The sequence below is a fragment of the Urocitellus parryii genome, chromosome 10 (assembly GCF_045843805.1).
Source record: "Urocitellus parryii isolate mUroPar1 chromosome 10, mUroPar1.hap1, whole genome shotgun sequence".
Lineage (NCBI taxonomy): Eukaryota > Metazoa > Chordata > Mammalia > Rodentia > Sciuridae > Urocitellus > Urocitellus parryii.
The window spans coordinates 113,726,840-113,746,484 of NC_135540.1; the positions used below are offsets into that span (position 1 = coordinate 113,726,840).

A 19,645-nucleotide genomic window follows, 5' to 3' on the forward strand; every position below is an offset into this window, starting at 1 on the left:
TTCCAGCACAGGTATATATACAGCGCAGGTGTGTGGACAGACTGAGGGTTCGTTTCCCAGGAGCGAGGAGGAGGATGGCATGGAAATTCATCACGATACTCAGAATGATGTACAGTGTAAAACTTAGAAACTTTATTTCTGTGTTTTCCCATTTAATATTTTTGGACCCTGATTGACAGCTGATAACTGAAACTGCAGACAGCAAAACTGTGGAGAAGGAAGGGGGACCTGCTGGACTCCCCTTATAGCATCACATCCACCCAAACCACAGAGAGTATTTGAAAAGAAAGGGAAACATGCACACACATAAATGTACAGAATGCTCATTTCATACTGCCTGGCTGATTCCTTGGAATTCTGGAATTCCAATATTGCAGGTTTTCTACCATTTCCATCAAGGCCACACTTGTTAATCTAAAGTCCTTTTTTGGAGGGGGGGGTGTCCTGGGATTGAACCCAAGGGCACTTAACCACTGAGTCACATCCCCAGCCCCCTTTTATGTTTTATCTTGAAACCAGGTCTCATTAAGTTGTTTAGGACCTCAGTGAGTTCCTGAGTCTGGCCTCAAACTTGAGATCCTCCTGCATTGCTGGGATTATAGGCAGGCACAAACCACAATCAGTGTGAGCCTCAAGTCTTGACAAAACAGATTGAAAAGTGTAATGCAGACACTTCATAGTCATCAACCTCTGTGTCATGCAGGAAGAGAGAGAGTAGAGGATGAGGGAACTGTCGTTTCTAGGGCACCTATTGGTAGCCAGCCCCTGAGCTAAGAGCTAACATTCTTATCACAGGTTGTCTTCACCCTGATACAAGGTGTTCTTAGCCCTGTTTGATACATGGTAGAACCCAGGCCACAGAGCAAATGAAAGCAGAGTTAGGACTTGGACTCCGGCTTTCCCACAGCTGGACTAGCTTCAGAGCTTTGGGAGTGACACACAGATGACATGGCATCTTCTGCCAGAGCCACTGCCAGATGTTCAAATGCTCTCGTCCTCACTTGGTCCTCAGCAGTTTAGCTCTCCATTCTCCCTGGTTTGTGTTTTGATACCACTTCCCAGAAACCTTCTGGGTACCCTGGCTTAGTTGGTTTTGTGTTCCAGCAACAGTTCCACAGACACTGGGTGACTTACAATGAACAGAAATTTATTGGCACACAGTTCTGAAGGCCAGAAAATCCAAGATCCAGGGCTGCCTCTAGCAAGGGCCCTCTAGTGCACACACAGTACAAGAGAGAACAAGCAAAAGAACTTGCAAACTTATGGTCTTTTATAATTGGCTTTCATCCATTTAAGGGGGTGGAGACTCGGTTCAACCCCCTCCCATCGGGCCCCACCTTCCAATACTGCTGCACTGGGGGTGCTCTCCGGCACATGCTTTTTGGAGGAAGAATTGAACTATAGTGTACCCTGAGGAAGGTTCCCTCAGGACTTTCCCAGCCCTATGAGACTCCATCCTCGGGAACATCCTGTTGACATGGTCAAAGGATCAATTCTAATATTGGCCTTTTTCCAGCAAAAGGATAGTGCTTCATTTTTTTTTTTTTTTTTTTTTTTTTTTGACTTGTGGAATTGCTTTCCAAGACCCCAGGAGAGAAATATGGAAGAAGCAAGCTGGTTTCCCTTAGTAGACCCACCCCTGCACAGTTTTTGCTTGGTGCTGATCTGTCATGAAGGGTGCTGTGTTCCAGGCGGGGGTCAGTCTTCCCGTACACACTGTCTCTGAGGACCCAGAACTGCACACGATCGTCATATTTAGAGTATGGGATGTTGCAAGCTGGGCAAGGTCAGGACAAGCACCAGGAGAGCATGTCCCCAGCCCTCTACTCTCACTCTCTGGTTTGCATTTCGGTAGCAGAACATCACTTGGCCGTGCGAGGCTTTAGCTGTATTGCCTGGAAGGTTACCAGGTGGGAGGTTGTTGCTCACAGGAGATTAGTGCAGCTTTCCATCACTCCCCGTTCCTCCCATCAGTCTCACCTGAAACATTTGGCTTCGCCTGCTTTCCCTCCTCCATTGCTTTTTCTTTTTGTCTCTTCCTTTATCCCTCCCACCCCCACCACCCAGACTGCCGACCCCGGTGGCCAGAGAATTTCTGTTGAACCACAGACTCTCTCATTGGTTGTTTTTGGAAAATTTTTATTAACTAAAATTATTAGCTAAATGTAGAAAACATTCTCTCTTATGAATTGAAAATATTTAGATGACTGTGTACTTCTTCAAATTTAAGAAAAAGTCTTTGTACTTCATTGACCTTCCTTTTTAAAAAAAAAAAAAAGAAAAAACTATGGTCACTTATACTGGGGAGAGAGTTTCTCATCTTTGACGGAAATGGATGTTTTTAAATACAGGAGGGAAAAAAGATCTTTGGCCCATTCCTAACTGAGTAGCGCCAGTTTCCATTTTTCCTTACTTGAGTTTTATACTGAAGGGTCTCTTCAGGAGAGCCCATGTTATTGTAAGATTTTGGAAAAATCACTGTATAGGGCCTTTGTTTATTTAAATCTCTAAAAGGTGATTGTTGGAAGATTGCCAGCTGACCTGCGTTCCGTGGCAGGAGAAGTGGATTCACATAGGCCTAGAACTGTAATCAGCTTTCACTTTACAGAGCTCCTATGTCCAAAGAGTAAATATATAAAAAACATTTAAAGAAAAAAGAGCACATATGCACACAGAGACCTGTTTTTATTAAGTGCTGGAACTTTTCTGAATACTTGCTTTAGAAAATACTCTTCTTTTGCTAACACATAGCCCGTCTGGGGTAAATTCTGATTTCAGATTTCTTTTTTTAGACACCCCTCCTTTTCTTTCTTTCTTTTTTTTTTTTTAATTCCTAAATTTTTCTACAAGGACACAGTTATCTCAAGTTCCTTTAATTCATCATCTGACATTCTTTTTCAAAGTTCAACTTAAGGGAAAACCAGACCTATCAACAAAGATGATAACTTGGAGCCACATGTTCTTTTCTTGGGGAGATGGGGTCCTGGAGGTTGAACTCAGGGGCACTATACCAGTGAGCCACATGCCCAGACCTTTTTGAGACAGGGTCTTATTCATTTGTTGTGCCTGGCCTTGAACTTGCCATCCTCCTGACTCAGCCTTCCAAATTGCTGGAATCATAGGTGTGCAAATGAAAGCAGAGTTAGGTCTGGTGCTTGTTTTCATTGTTAAACATAAAAATCTAACTTGAAATTTTAGTTTGCACTTAATCTCAGGTCCTTATCATGAATCCTTATTATATCCCCTATAATGTTCACGATAAACCTTTTGGTTACTGACCCCTCTGAAAATATGAGCAGCCAGGCACAGCGGTAACTGCCTGTAATCTCAGCAACTCAGGAAGCCGAGGCAGGAGGATGCAAGTTGAAGGACAGCAGAGTAATTTAGCAAGACCCTATCTCAAAAGATAAAAAGGGCTAGGGAAATATCATAGAGCGCCCCTGGATTCAATCCCCAGTACTGCCAAAAAGAAAGAGAAAAGCATGAGCAAGTTGGGCGTCTTGTCCCCAGGAGAACACTGGTGCATTGAGTCCCACACCCATCTCGGGGTTTGCCTTTCCATCTCCACTAAGAGTCTAAGATTCTCCTAAGTGAATTTTCTCCTCAGCGGAGGTTGGACACTGATAGAGTAAGGAGAGAGGTAAGGGGCTGGGTTCCTACCCTCTTATTCATTAAAAGTGATTTTTTTAAACAATAAGTATGGTGATCTTTCGTATTATAAACTCTGCAATTCAGGAGCTCAGCCCCAGAAAGCAAACACAGCTACTGTGGAGTTGAGAAAATGCATCTCATTTGCAGCGCCTTTGCCCTTATCAAGACCTACAGAGTTTTAAAAAAAGAAAAAGCATCTTTGGATCATCTGAATTTAAATTTGTCTTCCCTTAGTGGTTTTAAGAACTGTATTAACATGAGTTTAAGGTGATGGGTCAGTGCTCATTTCTCATTTTCAAAGAACAAAGTTGAGACATTACTTCCTTGTAAAAATATTGTTTTGTTCATTTATTACCCAAGGCAAGAGATTTGCCTGACCAGTCAGTGAACAGAGACTCACAGGACTGTCCTTGCATTCTATTAGTTTCATTTATTTCTGCAAATCTTAAGTGAAAAATATTTGAATATTTCCTTGGCATAGAAGAAAGAAAAGACATTCCTTATTGTCGGAGGTGGACAGAGGAGTGGTTGAGAGGCAGAGACCTGTTGCAGGAGTTTCCCTCTGAGGCAAGGCACCATGCTTTGTGCTGTGATTCTGCTTAGGAAATCATTTAGTTCCCACATATTAATCTCTCAGGAGGTTTGTGTGGCAAGGAAGGAGAGCATTTTATGAGCTAGAGGGATTTAGATTTTTTAGAATGATTTTTTTGTTCAGTAAAACAAATGTCAGCAAGATATTGCTGTCAGTCTGTGCTCCTTACTAACCCTGTCTCCCCTTTCTGTAAGTGACAATAACTTGATCCTCAGATTTTTGTGTCCCTGGCCATGGGCATCCTCAGTTGACAGACTAACATGTTGTCATCCCTACCCGCTACCCCTGTAAAACAGTTTTGTCTGGTTAAGGTGGGGGGGGGGGGTAGTGTTCCTATGGAATTTAGGCATATGGTTTGCTTTGAAAACTACATTTAGAAAATCACTGTCTGGTTCTGATAACATTCAGTCATTTGTTTTGGTAAGTAATTAAAATGCCCCTGTCTCCCCCTGCCCTAGTCTACAGGTGATAAGCTAGTCTTAGAGTGAACTAACAAGTTGCTGTTAGAGTTAATTTGTTCCCTAACCCATCCTGTGAATATCAATGCTAACAACAGTGTCTTGTGTTTTTTTTTTTCTTTTTCTTTTCTTTTCTTTTTTCTTTAAATCAATGTGCTTTTTTCCTGTGTGAATAATTACATGTCTAGAAACAGCCATGGAGTGATTTTGCTGTTCTGAATGGGGGAAAGATTAATAGTGACATTTGGAAGGCAAGTATATTGTCAGATTTTAGATCGTTCCATACGTTTTCCTTTCTGCATGGCTGCGGCTGTATGATTTTCTTCTTTGTGAATATCCTGCATTCTGCAGGGACGAAGCGAAGGGGCTTCTGGCAAGGGGCGTGCAGCTCACACTCATGTTGCCTTTTTTGATGTCTCCTGTTGTGAATGACTCCAAGCTGATGGCCCCAGGTTCCCTGTTGAGAACAGGCGCCTATGCACCAAGTCAAGCCTCCAGCAGCCCTTGCATGCCTTGCTCTGCCTAAGCTCACACCACTCTCTGCCTCTGCGGGACCTTCGCTCCCCTTTAATGCTGGAGGCAATGTAACAACCCCCCCTACACCCAGTCGTACATTAACAAGGATCTTTTTTCCTCTAGGATTTGCATGCAGCCACAGTTAATCCAGACCCCAGTTTAAAAGAGTTCGAAGGAGCAACGCTACGTTATGCATCTTTGAAACTCAGGTAGGAAGGATGTGGGTGGGGTCAGGTAGGAAGGATGTGGGTGGGGTCTGCGATTGAAAAGTGCAACCTTTGCAGCCAGTGTGTGCGATGGAATTCTAAGACCAGTTTTCTGGTTTTCTTTCTAGAAATGTCCCTCATGCTGATGATGACGATTCTTGTAGTATCAACAGTGACCCAGAAGCCAAGGTTTGTAAGAAAAATATATTCTTGCATCAAAATAAGGACTGTGGATAATGGCCTTCTTTTTACAAACCATCAGTCCCGAGCCACTTAATAAGTAATTATTCCTTGATCATCTCTATTTTTTTAATCATCTGGATTAATCACTCTAAGAACATCCATAGGCCAAGTTAGGTTTGGGGTATGTCTAAATGTTAAGACTGCTTGAATGTCACTGCATCACTTCTTTGAAGAATATAATAAGCTAAGATAACGACTGTTCAGATGAGGGCTCCAGAAGCTTTTAAAGACACTTCCAGTGCTGCCCTGTAGAGAGAGAGGATGAACAGGCAGGATGTGAGACCCTCCTTTGCCAGGGCAACCTGCACCTCTGCAGGTGGAACGCCCTTGCCATCCCTGTCGTGAACACTGGCTGGAGATACTGCTTTATGATGAAAAGTGAGGGCATCCTGGTCTCCATTTTGCTTTGGAATTTCTGGTGGGGTCCTATGCTGAGAGGGCCCCTTACACAGTTTCTAATGTTGCATGGTTGTCTTGAAATAATCATTTGTTTTGGATTTTTATTTTATAATTGAAGCCCTGTGGGATAGTGCAGCATGCATTCAGGAGTGGAGCCTAGGCTGTGCGCACTCTGGCCTCCCTGACTACCCAGGCAGTTCTTGCTCAGCTGCCTGCCCGCCTTGACACTCCAGGCCCTGCTCAGCCCTCTGATCTCTGGCTCCACTCAGAGACTCCTGCTGCCTTCCTCCTTCAGAATGGGTTTGGCCATGAACATGGGGTGGATTAGAGGAGGTGTCCCACACCCTTGGCATCTCAGGATGGAGCATGGAGTGTATCCAGCAGGCAACTCTGGAGTGAGCCTCTTGCCTGCCCCCTCCCCATCCACTTACCTAGTGTGTCCGGGCGTGATATTGTTACCGCTGTTGACCGGTGACGAGTCCTTGCTTCCCCGATGTTGAAGAATAACACCAAAGAAGCACGCCGAGGCAAGGTCAGAGTAGAGATTAGAAATTTATTAAAGGACAGAAGAAAAGACTTCTCCCGGAGGAAGAAGGGGACCCGGAAGGTGGAATCCGTGGAAGTGCAGTTGTCTCCCCTTTTTATAGTTCTTTCAGTGATGGAATGTAGGTGGGAAGGCCCGAGGGGTGGACACGGGTGGGCCAAAGAAGTGGTCTGAGCAGGAAGGACTTCATTATCACTTCTTGGTGATGGGCTATCTTCAGATCTGCTGGGGGCTATTCATTAATACTTCTTCCAAGTGGACTTTGGCCTAGGGCCTCTTCAGGACTTCATTACCATTCCATGAGTTGTCCTGTTTTCCCTGAGTCATTCCCAGCATGGCCTCCATTTTAGATTTCACTCGGTATTAGACCCGATTTACCTACCTACACTGACTACCTAACTGTAAATCTGGCTTCAATATTGTAGGGCGCCTATCTGTCATGGATTAGGGTGATGGGCCCATGGGAAAAGGAGATTCCTGACTGGTTTCCTCACTGCTGGACAGCCGATGGTGCATCTGTGTAACAGCTGGTGATGGAACCCCAAAGCTGATGGCCTGTGCGTGTGCACCAAGACACAGGCAGGGCCTTGGGCACCTGTTGGGGGTTGGCACACCCTCTGCACATGCCCCTGTGACTGAGGGAGGGCAGCACTAAAGGCAGAAATACAGTAGCAAGAGAAGAGAAGGTGCAGGAGAAGGGAAAGAGCTTTATGTTGAGCACTTTCTATATCATTTCTTTTTCTGTGTTTTGAACAGGGGAGCCTCTGCATTTTCATTTTTCATGTTTCATTTTCATTTCCACACTCTACGGCGGGTGCTCAGTGCTACCCACTGTGGAATGTTCCCGTGTGTTCTTCGTCATCACTTTCTCCTCCGTCTCCTGGGCCATGGAGAGGGAAGGATCCCTCCAGACTTTTTTCTATTTGTTCTAAATCTCGAAGTAGATCTAATGTCTGTTAATACAATTGCAAAGGGGTTTCCTTAGTAGCAGTTAAAAGGAGTATACCTTGCAGGTTCAAAACCTTGACTTCTTTGCCAGAAATTGTCATCTTGTCACCTGGTTCTATAAGGATCTCAGGGCTCCCAGGGGAATCTGCTGCTCTGAGTTCACTCACCTTCCTGCTAAGCACATCACCATAGGATGAGCTGCTCAGAAGCAAGTAACATTCCAAACAAGTCCTTGGGCTGCTGCTAACAGGCTGGCTTTTAAAGATAAATTTTAAGACAAGGAAGGGATGCAATAAGACAGCAACGTGGGCTGTGAATAATTTGCTTTGCTATCCAGTGTTTTACGAGGGCTATCAGCAGAGGCTGGAGGGGGAGGGGCAGGAAGCGCAGATCTACCAGCACCTTGAATGGGGCAGTGCTGGCTCTGAAGCCCTGAAACTGACAAGAGTGGGCGGGAGGGTAATTCACAGACTGGAGACAGAATTGGTGACAGGAATAGGAAGGCTGGCTAAATTATACTTAAGTGGGTGGGTTGGGTCTCTTTTTCTTCCTCTAGTTGTATTACTTACTGAATTCTTTATCTGCCCGCCTCCTGCTGTCAGTGTGTCTGTCCATAAACTTGTCCATGTTAATAAGGAGGCTCCGTGTCGTAAGTTACTGAAGCTGTGCTTAATTTTAAAACACAAAAGAAAAAAGTGTATTATTGTATTACTTACTTGGATTCGTAAAATATCTGAGAAGACTTATAAGAACAAGTGCTTTTTAAAAAACTAGAGAAAATATAAAGGAGTAAACAGTGCATCATGAGGGTTGGAACAATATTGACCAGAAAGGAAAAGAAACAGAGAGAAAACAGAAAAAAATAATACCAAGCTTTTCAGGTCACAGGATTTGCACATTTACTAAAATTAATCAGCTGCTGGTGGTTTGGGTTCGGGGTGGGGGGTGTCCTGGTGATCACAGATAGTCCCAGCTTACTATCGTTCAGCTTTATGATGGTGCAAAAGCAACGTATATTCAAGAGAAAATATACTTGGAATTTTGAACTTTGGTCTTTCCCAAGGCTGGGGGCAGGGTCCACAAGCCACAGCTCCCAGTCAGCCATGAGATCACCAGGGCACAAACCGGTACTCTGCAGTGCCTCATGCTGCTGAGCTACAGTGTGGGGTAGGTTAGGTGTATTCAGTGCCATTTCAACTTCACAGTAATTTCAATTTACAAGGGACTCATAAGGACATAACCCCACTGTACGTCAAGGAACATCTGTCTGTATTTGCACCGAGGTGAAATTCACTCTTAGGGTGAATGGCATGAACGCCTAAAAGGGAAAATCAGAATCTTGAAAGGACTTTTGCAAACCTCCACGTGCTTCTAACTACCACCCTGCCAACCTGTGTTCTGAAGGGTCCCTTGTTATGGAACGTCTCCACCAGCACTGAGGACCGAAGGCAACGCCAGGAGGGAGGAGGAGTTTCTGCTTCGTATGAATCGAGCTGTGTATTAGGCAGAACCTTCCAATTCCTTATAGAATGTGAAGGGTTTTCTTGTGCTTCATTATAAAATAATCGAAAAATGAGTATTTACTGAGTACTGACTCTTTGCTAGGCTTGTTCCTAAAGCCTTTCATTCTGTTGACTTGTGCTCCCTTAAATTTACAGAAGGCTGTGTAGCATTATCTCCATATTGCAGATGGGGAAACTGAGGCCTGGGAAAGTAAATAGATAGTAAGTCATCGAGCCAAGATTTGAATCCAAGCTACTTGGCTCCAGAGCCCGTGATCACTAGACTAACTTAAGAAATAAAAAAATGATTTTTTTTTCCCCCACACAAAACTTTATTTAAGGGCCACCATGTGGTCAGTGTTCTCAAGAACATTGCTCAGAAATTAGAATTTTGCCAGCTTTATAGTATTTCGTACTGGAAGCAAACACCCAGGCACAACTCATCTGAAGTAAATCAGTAGAGGTACTGTGATAGCGTGGACCAGCGCTCTGTTCTGGCTTGAGACCAGGATGGACTGTGTGTGGAATGAATGCCTCCCAGATAAGTAGAAAATATCCTTTCTTTAAAAATGGTATTTAAGGGCTGGGGATGTGGCTCAAGTGGTAACGCGCTCGCCTGGCATGCGTGGGGCGCTGGGTTCAATCCTCAGCACCACATTAAAAAAATAAATAAAATAAAGATGTTGTGTCCTCCGAAAATTCTCTCTCTCTCTCTCTCTCTCTCTCTCTCTCTCTTTAAAAAATGGTATTTAATTCTCTATAGAAATGAATTCTAAATGTAGTCTGAGAAATGATTACTAAAAAGGTTTTTATAGAAAATTTCCTCCGTATTTCCTAGACAAAATTTATATGCGAGCTGGAATAGGCCTATAACCTCTACCGCTCTGGAGCCTGAGGCATGAGGATCACAAGTTCAAGACCAGCCTAGGCAAATTATCAAGACCCTTTCTGAAAGTTAAAAAAAAAAAAAAAGGGGGGGGGGACTGGGAATGTAGCTCAGTAGTGGAGCACTTTCCTAGCATGTGGAGGCTCTGGATTCAATCCAGTACCACAAAAGAAAAAGAAAAAACTTAACATGCCAAAAAATACAAATAACTTTTAGACTATCAGAATGTGGATACTTCTAGGGCTGGGGTTGTGGCTCAGAGGTAGAGCACTTGCCTACCATGTGTGAGGCCCTGGGTTCGATCCTCAGCACCACATAAAAATAAAGATTAAAAAAAAAACAAAAAACCAAGAATGTGGATACTTCTAAACCCTACCCATTGTGGCATCTTGATCATGAGTTGTTTATGAAAAACTCTAAATGCCAGTGGCAACATATAATAACCATAAAGGTGTGTGTACGTTCCCCAAGAGCAGAGTATTTTATGACTCTGGAAATGATTCTTGAGTCTGCCTAACTTTTGGATACAGTAATCATGTTCTGTAGCTGATGGCCATATGAGCATGGGTTTGTGTGTCATTCTAAGCTCTTCATTTATTGTTTACTTTGAGATAATTATGGATTCATAAAAGAGTTGCAAAGAGTGGGTTCCCATATGTCCTCCCCCTTGTTCTCCCTATTATTAACATCTTCATAATCATGGTATAATTAAACTATAGATTTTTTTCCCACTAATACCCTTTTTCTGTTTTGGACACAGGTGAGGACTCTACATTGCATGTAGTGAGCTCTTTAAAAATTACTTCACATGTTTGTTTCCAGAATTCTCAAAGTTGTCATTCTTAGTTTCATCATTCAGTTAAGAGGACCATAATCCATCTAGGCCTCAGAAGGCCTGGGAGCAGTTGCCAGTAATGCAGAGCAGAGCCACAACTTCATAAAAAATAGTTCTTTTTTTTTTCTTTTAAATTATTGCTTTAGTAGAGGTTGCTAAAACTGATATTACCAGGTCAAAGGCTATCAGTTCTGTCACTTATTGCAAAATTGCTTTCCAGAAAGCCTGTGGTCACATTTAATCTCATCAGTAATATCCTAGAATTCACCTCTTTGTCCACAACCCAGTTCACACTAGGCTTTGTCATTTTTATTTTTTTAATGTTCATTTTTAGTTTTATTGCATGTGAGCTACTAACTCCTAGTAAGAGTTTCTTCTTCTTCTTCTACTTTTTTTTTTTTTTTTTCCAATACTGGGATTGAACCCAGAGCTTCACTCAAGCTAGACACACACTCTCCAACTGAACTGCATACCCAGCCCTAAAACTTCCTCTTCTTAAAATTATCATTGAAGCTAGGTGTAGTGGAACACACCTGTAATCCCAGCAGCTCAAGAGGCTGAGGCAGGAGGATCACGAGTTCACAGCCAGCCTCAGCAACTTAGCAAGGCCCTATGCAACTCAGCAATACCCTGTCTCTAAATAAAATATTTTTTAAAAGGGATGGGGATGTGGCTGAGTGGGTAAGTGCTCCTGGTTTCAATTCCCAGTACCCGCCCCCTTATAAAAAAATTATCAAATCATTGAACAGGACATTTCTTATGAAACTGTGTTTCTGTCTATTCTTGGCTGTTTCCTTTTCTATATTTTTAAAAAAATATTTATTTTTAGTTGTAGTTGGGCACAATACATTTGTTTTATTTATTTATTTTTACATGGTACTGAGGATCGAACCCAGGGCCTCACATGTGCTAGGTGAGCGCTGTACTGCTGAGCCACAACCCCAGCCCTCTACTATATGTTTTTTTTAACTAAGATTTTTATCTTGGAAAATTTTTAGATTTCTATAAAAGTTGCAAAGATAGTACCAGTTCCCATGTCCTCTTCACCCACTTTCCCCTGATTTTTTTTTAATTGTAAATTGGTCATTTATAATTGTAAAAATGTATAGGGTACCAAGTGACCCCTATCTTACAGAACCAAAAAACACTGGTGAAAAGTAAGAAATTAACATTGATACATAACTATTAATGAAAGACCTTATTCTCATTTTTCCAGTTTTTGTTATGCTGTCCCTTTTCTGTTCCAGGATCTAATCCAGGAGATCACATTGCGTTTAGTCCCTGTGAATCTTTAAATTTAAAACCATCTGTTACTGTAACCTCAAAAATTTTTTTCTAGTCATTTTTTTTGTCTGTTTTGTATCATCTTTCCAAGGGCAATGTTTTAAATATTTCCATATATTCATACCTCTTTTAGATCATGCCACTCATATTGCATTTGTCAAGAAGACACCTCCTTACCATATTCAGCTGGCCAGGTAGCTGGCACTTTAAAATTTCCATTATTTTACAATCTGTTCACTGTACTGATCCCTTTGAAAGAGTTTAGAATGAATTTAGTCCTTTTTCGCATGGCACAGCGTACATTGCTAGGGAAGTCTCTGCTTCCCTAGGATTCAGATCACTGTGGCTGCCTGGATATTTGGGGTTGAGATAGCAGAATTGTGGGAGGTAGCATCGGTAAGAAAACTGGAATATACATTGCAGTTCAGGTGCATGATTAACACTAACATAAAATCAAATTGCAGAAAAGTTAATGCATTGAAAAACATGCACCAGTTAGTTCTTCCGATCCTTTGTGTAACTCTGCTCAGACTTCTGTAAAGGAGATGTTCTGCCACCTGGCGGACCATATTGACAATTACATCTTTAGAGGCACTGGCTACATTTCCTTTGGAATCTTAGAATTGCGTGTAGCTAGATGTGACAGTACAGATGAAAGCAGTGGGCTCCAGGGTTGCACAGTCTTGTTAGTGGTGGAGGTGGCATTGCAGGTGGGTCTCCTGAGCCTCTGCCCACCCATTCTACTGTCTTTGTCTCAGGGTATAGCAAGTCATTTCTATGATATTTTTGAGGATTTTTTTAGAACATTATTCTTTAAAATATGTATTAAAGGAAATTTGTAAGGAGGATTATACTGTTCCAAGTACTAAAGGCTCTGGGTTGCAGCTTCCTCATTTGTAAAATGAACATGTCATCGTGTTAAAAGTCACTTTGGTTCTGAAATGTTCTGAGATTTCAAATGACATGTAGCAGTCCTGATCTATGGCATCTGGAGATGAAATAGTTTGATCTATATTCAGGTCTGGAGAAGGAAAGAAAGATCGCCTGGGGCTAGGGCTGCAGAGGAGGGGCTGGCTCCTCCTTTCTGAACCCACTCTGAGCTCGGTCAGGCACTTATATGTCATTTTCCTGCAAACACAAAGCATCGTAGCTACTTTCCTATGGATATGAAAATAAACAAAATAAACTTGTGCTTTGAGCAGGTTAAATAATTTGTTTAATTCCACAGTGGAATAAACGGTAACAGGTGGAACTGGCACCCAAACTTGGACTTACCTATATATGATTCCCAAACCCAAGTTGTGCCCCCCTGTTCTGAGTGGCTGCTTCCCCAGGCTTCAGATCACTGTGGCTGCCTTGTGTTTGGGGTTGAGATAGCAGAATTGTGGGAGGTGGCATCGGTAAGATAACTGGAATGTCATTGCTTGGGGATAGATTCCTTCTCATCTTTGTCTTGACTCTGCCGGTTCAAACCTTTCCAGCATTTTCCAAACTTTCCAGTACTTGGCAAATTTTTATTAAAATTGTTCTGGGGTGGGACAAAGGATTTTGTTTCTGCTGAGCTCTCAGGGAATGGTATTGCTGCAGGCCTTCAGAAAACACCGAAGAGTGAACTGTACAGTTGGAGAACTGACCAAAACAAGGCAGATTCTGCAGGGCAATTGGCATAGTCTTTCTCCTCAGTACCTTCCAGTTCTCTTATGGCCATTTGCAGCCAGTGCTCAACTGCACAGGGATTTTTTTTTTTTTTTATTGTTGGTCGTTCAATGCACAGGGATTTTTTGTTTTAAATCCAGACAGTGGATTTTTATGAAAGGTTTGCTTGTCTCCTTACTCTTGTTACAAACTGCCCCAGATGCAGAGAATAGGGAAGGAGATGATACCAATCAATCCGTTAGGAGGTTTGACAGAGGAATTTACTGAAATGAATGAATGAACATGAGATTCTACTATTTGTCTGTGAGCTTATTTATCTGAGCTCTCCTTTGGTTCTTATTAGCATAGATTTTCATGAAGTAATTATATTTGCAGGCTACTGACTAGATTAGCACTAATAGATAAACAGGAAGTGGTAGGGAGTGCCTTTTCTCATTCAGATTTATTTCTGGTCTGTTGTAAATTCATTATCATTACTAAGCATTTATGCATAGTGGCTCATACGTCTTATAATTGATTTGATTCCTGTGGTTTAGATTTTTTTTTCTTGTAGAAATTCTGATCAGTGAGAGAAATTTGGATTTGATTTGCATTGCTGGTTCATTTAGTCAAAAACACATAGTGACTACTTCATGCATGGTGTAATGGTTAAGAGCATGGGCTCTGGACCCAATCACCTGGGTTCAGTAAGCCTTTGCTGCTTATTGGCTGGGCGGTCTTGAGTAAGTTACTTAGCCTCTCTGTGCCTCAGTTTCCTCACCTATAGAATGAAGATAATAATTGCATCTACATCACATGGCTATAGTGAGCATTGAGTTGATGTATTATAAATGTAAGACATATTCCAGGTGCTTGGAACAGTCCCTAGCATAATAAGCATTATTTATGCATTGTTATTGTTTCTACTATGAAGAGGAATAGATATGGCCCCTGTTTCCAAGGAACAGACAACAAACAGGCAGATATTGGCACTGTGCTAAGAGCTGAGCTGTTGTGTCATTTGCCGAGACTGTGCTGGGGAACTACCCAGGCAGGTGGAAGGGGTGGCTCATGTGCATGTGCTTTTAACATGAGGTGGGGGTGGTGTCCACTTGGGGTCCAGGTTCTTGGCTTCCTGAACACAGAGTAGAGTAAGATATACAGAAGCAACAGGCAGAGCTTAGATGTATTGAAAATGAAAGTGAAAGTAACGCTCCATAAAATAGAGCAGAGCACTCAAAGGCAGAGTGGCTCAGCTCCCAGCCGCTGGCAAGTCTTCTGAGCTGAGCTGTGCCCGGGTCCCCTCGGCAGGGACCTGACTGAAGACCTTGCCCCATTTATTCCCATAGGTTACTTTATTTTTGTCTAATTAGAATATAGAACTTGTGGTGGGAGTTGCTATCCTGGTGGGTGTTGTCATGGTAACAGGACCTATTGTAAACAGGGACATGACTTCAGCCGGCCTTTTTCTTAGACCCTGCCTCTGCCATCCTATCCTCTGCCACCTTGATCTCCACCATCCTGACCTCCTGAAACTCCAGCCTCAGTTTCCCCAAAGTAGATGGTGCCTAACCTAATGAGTATACTTAAATTATAAGAGGATTTCGTGATTCTGCATCCACTGCCCCCATTCTTTTAAATAAATTTAAGTTCAGCTCTTTGAAAATGATTTTATAGATACATTTGTGTTTATTTTCAGAAAACACTCTTGGTACAAATCTCTTCTTTCCCCCCTCTTTTGTGTTGCTGGGCATGAAACCAGGGCCTTGTGCATACTAGCCCAGGAACAGATCTGTTATGCTAAGGTGCATCTATATTTGTCCAATACTGTGGATTACCTTGTTTCTATTATCTGTTTGTATGTATCATTGTAAAACACTGCAAAACTCTTTTATTTTGCTCATGATTTTCTGAATCTGGGAATTTGGGGAGGATTCAGTGATGCAGTTCCTCTCTGATCCACACGGGGGCAGCTGGGCCTGGAGGATCTACTTCGGAGATGGCAGCTCACTGGGGTGCTGAGTGGCCTAGTGCTCCTCTTCACATGGTACCCCATCCTCCAGGGTCTCTACTGTGACTTGGGCTTCTGGCACTGGTGATCTCGGGGTAGCAAGAAACAGGAAGCTGAGACCATCAAGTGAGAAAAGGCTGTGCTTGAAAATGGTGCCACATCATTCCTGCCATATTCTGTTGGTAAAAAACAGTCACAGCCCAGATCCAAGAGGTAGAGAAATGGACTTTACAGAGAAGTGGACTGGCAGGGTCTTCGTACAGGAACATGTAGGATGGGGACTTCATTGCAGCCACTGTCTGTGACAAATTAAAATAATAAAAAAAAAAATAGTAGGTGCCCTTAGTGAAGGACAACGAATATCAACATGGTTCCATCAAGAACCAGAGCCTAGAGCCAGTGACAAACATATCAAGTCCTGACAGGATGAGATTCATCCTCTCTTATATGGTTTTGTGTTGGCATTCACAAAGGGAAAATTAGAGTCCTCTCTTTCAATCTTGGGGAGATGTGGAGGAACAGAGGGAGGCACATGGATCTGCCCTTGCATGCATTCCAAGGGGGGACAGCAGCACTCCAAGCCAGGCTTCCCCACGCAGCCCAACATCGCTTCTCACCAAGCAGTGCTGACCCTCACCGCCATTGGCCTTGGATGCTCATTTTGCCTCTTAGCCCAGAGGACGGCTTTGGGGTTTCTAAAACTATTTTCCTCCCTTTATTTGCCAACATGGCCAAGCATAATGCTGTGTGTCTAGCAGAACCCCCACTTCCTTTCCTTTATTAACTTCTGGTCACTGCGTTTGCCTGAATGAGCAGTCGAGGAATTGGCAGGCGTGTGTGAGCTCCGAGCTCTGAGGGCACTGTTGGAACAAGATGCATTATTATCCTACTGTTGGCAGCTGTGTCTGGTGGTGGGCAGATGCCTGGAAAGGCTAATTAAGGAAAGGCAGACCTCCCTTCCCCCTGAAGGAACTCGGCAGGAAGCAGGTAAGGTGATGGGCAGCCGTGGCCACCGTGGGCATCCTGACAGCGCCAGGGCAGTGTGTGCATAAACCTGGCCCCACGGGATCCTGGCAGAGAATTCTGGGCCATGAATAGTCTCAAACTGGGCGGCCTCAGGCAGCCGTATGTTCATCCAGCAGGTCTGGGTCCTCTAGAAGGGCCAGCCATTCAAGCCCTGGGGTCCTACAGCTGGCTTTCCAAGGCTTCCTGAGAAAGAGCCAACACAGTACATCTCAGGTCTTGTACTCTTGGGCCTGTTGCCTAGGAATTTTAACACCAGGTAGTTATGAAAATATTTCTTTCTGATTTACAGTGATAGAGAAACTGATAGAGAAATGATGAGTCCTCTTACAGGAGGACCATTAGAATCATCCCATCGCCAGGCCACTTCTGCCTAAGCCGTTTCTTTCTACCATGACACTCCCTCAGTCCTATTTACGTTCTCATCAAAGTGTGAAGCCCTGTGGACCACAAATATCAGGGTCTGAGTTCTTCCTCTGCCTCTGGCTCTGGCTCTTAAGAGGAAATCATATTTGTAGCCAGGCTTCTATGTTTTCAGTCTCTAAATTGACACCAAGAGTGAGAGCCCTCAACAGTTGCCTGCAGCAGGTTCATCCGGTCACACAGCAGATATTTCTTTGACAGCTGTTACATGCACGGTGGTAAGAAAGCAGTCAGACAGGGGTGGGGGGACAAGATGACACCGCAGAGAAATTGGAGTGTCACTTCAGAATAACAGTTATGGTGTCACTGGAATTAAAGAAGGAAGAGAGAACTTGCAGTCTACATGGAATTTTGGTTGCTTCCTGTTCAAGGTGACTTTTGAGGTCAGTTCCCTGAGCAGTAAGACACAATTTCAGTTGGCTTTGAGAGACCCTCAGACAAAAGACCGCCTCATGAAAACTGTGTTCGCTATTTAACCCAGACGTTCCTAACCCCGATGTTGACTCAGACGTTGCTTAGTTCACCTCTCTTGTTAGCATGGGTCAGAAGTGTGTCCTTCCAGATTCCACTACAGTCCCTCTTTTTTTTTTTTTTTTTTTTTAGCAGAGTGGTTGCTCAGGTGCCTGCCTGGGGCCACATCATCAGTGGTCAGTTTGTCCTGTTTGTAGGAAAGCTGGGAAGTTGGCGCATGTAAATGGCACAGGGAACCTGGAGTCAAGCCATAAGTCCCTGTGGGCCCTTCTCCTGAGAGCTGTGGCTTTTTCAGAGGTGAGAATTCAGGCGAGAGCTGTTGGTAGAAAGGGCTTGGTTCTTTTCTCTCTCCTCTGATGTGAAAGGCTCATGTTGCTTAGTAAACAAAGCAGAATGCTGTATCCAGCTCATCGGCCCTGCTCCACCTAGTCTTAGGCCCTGCTGCCGTGCTTTGGTAGACATCTAGAAGCATTGGAATGGAGGAATGGCCAGTGGGCCCCATAGCGGGCAGGTGGAGGAGGACACTAATCTGTCTCCACCTTCAACCCTTTGCTGGGCACTGCATGTACAGTGGGTCATCTGTGTGATTCCCAGAATGCCCTCCATTGTACCGGTGAGGACACTAGGATGGAACGTAGGTGACTTTCCTACACTGAAAAATCTGTTGCCTGGGCAAACTGGAATTTGACCCCAGGCAGCAGACTCTAAAACCCAAATTCTTTCTAGTTATAAAATGCTGGTGGCTTATGTTCACCGAACATGTGGTATGAATGGGCACGAACCCATGGGGGGCTCAGGGCCATCATCCAGGAGCTCGCTGTTCCGCCTCTTGGTTTTGTCTCCCACTTCTGTCAGTGACAGCAGCCCGCTCTCACAGTGCCACCAGCCAGCCTCACACTCTTCTCTTCTCTCATGAGTCCTCAGGGAGCTGAGGCCCTCAATGTTAGGTGGCTGCTTCTGCTTCCACACAGGTCAATGGCAGAGCTGAGATTTGAACCCAAGGTCTGGTGGCTGAGCCCTGACTTCAGTCCCTGTGTACGGGGCAGGCTTTCTGTGGTCCTTAATTCGTGTATTTGGTTTGGTACTCTGGTTCCAGGCACCAATTTAGCCCAGGTCTATCTGAGGACATAAAGACCAAGAATAAAGATAAAATGTTTCCTCGTGTGTATGTTTTGTGTTTGTTCTCTTGGTGGCGTACCCAAACAGCCAATCTTTAGCAAGAGAGAAAAAATAGCCAGAGTCCATGCCGGGTAGTATCCAAGTGGAAAGAATGCACAGGAGGAGTTGGGATACCTGGGCTCTAGCACCAGTTCTGTCAGAAATGAGCTGTGTGACCAAAGAAGTCACTTAACCTCTCTGGACTTCATCTTTTGCCGCAGCCCGGCTGGCTGGGGGGGGGGGGTGACGAACAACTTGTGTACGTTGATACAGCAGGAGTGGGAGCCCTTTATTGTTGGACAACAGAGGTATTTATACATTCCACACAGCTTATCTTAATTACCATAAACTCGATACAGCAGTCAACCAATAAGGAATCTCCACACTTAATGGCTCGCTGGCGTTACTTCTCAAACCACTCCCTCTGGCAGAATGCCAGGCACCATCCTGACTTGTTTACAGACTCTAACAATCTTTCCCATCCATTAAATGGGACGATGCTAATGTCTCATCTGGGAACCTCTGTGTTATTGTGAGGGCCAAACGATATGTGTCGAGAGACACCTCGAGAGCTCCACCACCCTATCGAAACAAAATGTGGTTCTTGTCTTCCGAGAATCTCCTTTAAAATATTCTGATGTGGTGGTTCCTGGGAGTCCTGTCATTCATGGGCAGTTAGCTGCTTTGGCTGCTGTATTGATGAAGTCCCAGGAGGTGGTGTGGGGTTAGCCCAGTCTCAGGTCTGTGCCATCTCTATCAACTTCCACATGGAGACGGCGATGGCCTCAAGAATTCCCTGTGTGTGAATGGGATTCGGTGTTTGCTGACTCATGGTCACAGCAAGCCTTGAAACTTGGTAG

At 43.9% G+C, this 19,645-nt stretch overlaps 1 protein-coding gene across 3 annotated transcripts in view; it reads left to right on the forward strand.

The window, feature by feature from the left end:
* Positions 1 to 19,645, forward strand: part of Apbb2 (amyloid beta precursor protein binding family B member 2) — a 322,787-nt gene that overhangs the window by 225,009 nt on the left and 78,133 nt on the right. For all 3 annotated transcript variants that reach the window (XM_026387551.2, XM_026387558.2, XM_077803554.1), the window contains 3 exons: positions 4,890 to 4,952; positions 5,341 to 5,426; positions 5,552 to 5,612. In XM_026387551.2, coding sequence (XP_026243336.2) covers positions 4,890 to 4,952; positions 5,341 to 5,426; positions 5,552 to 5,612 — 210 coding nt within the window. The remainder of the gene's footprint in view (positions 1 to 4,889; positions 4,953 to 5,340; positions 5,427 to 5,551; positions 5,613 to 19,645) is intronic.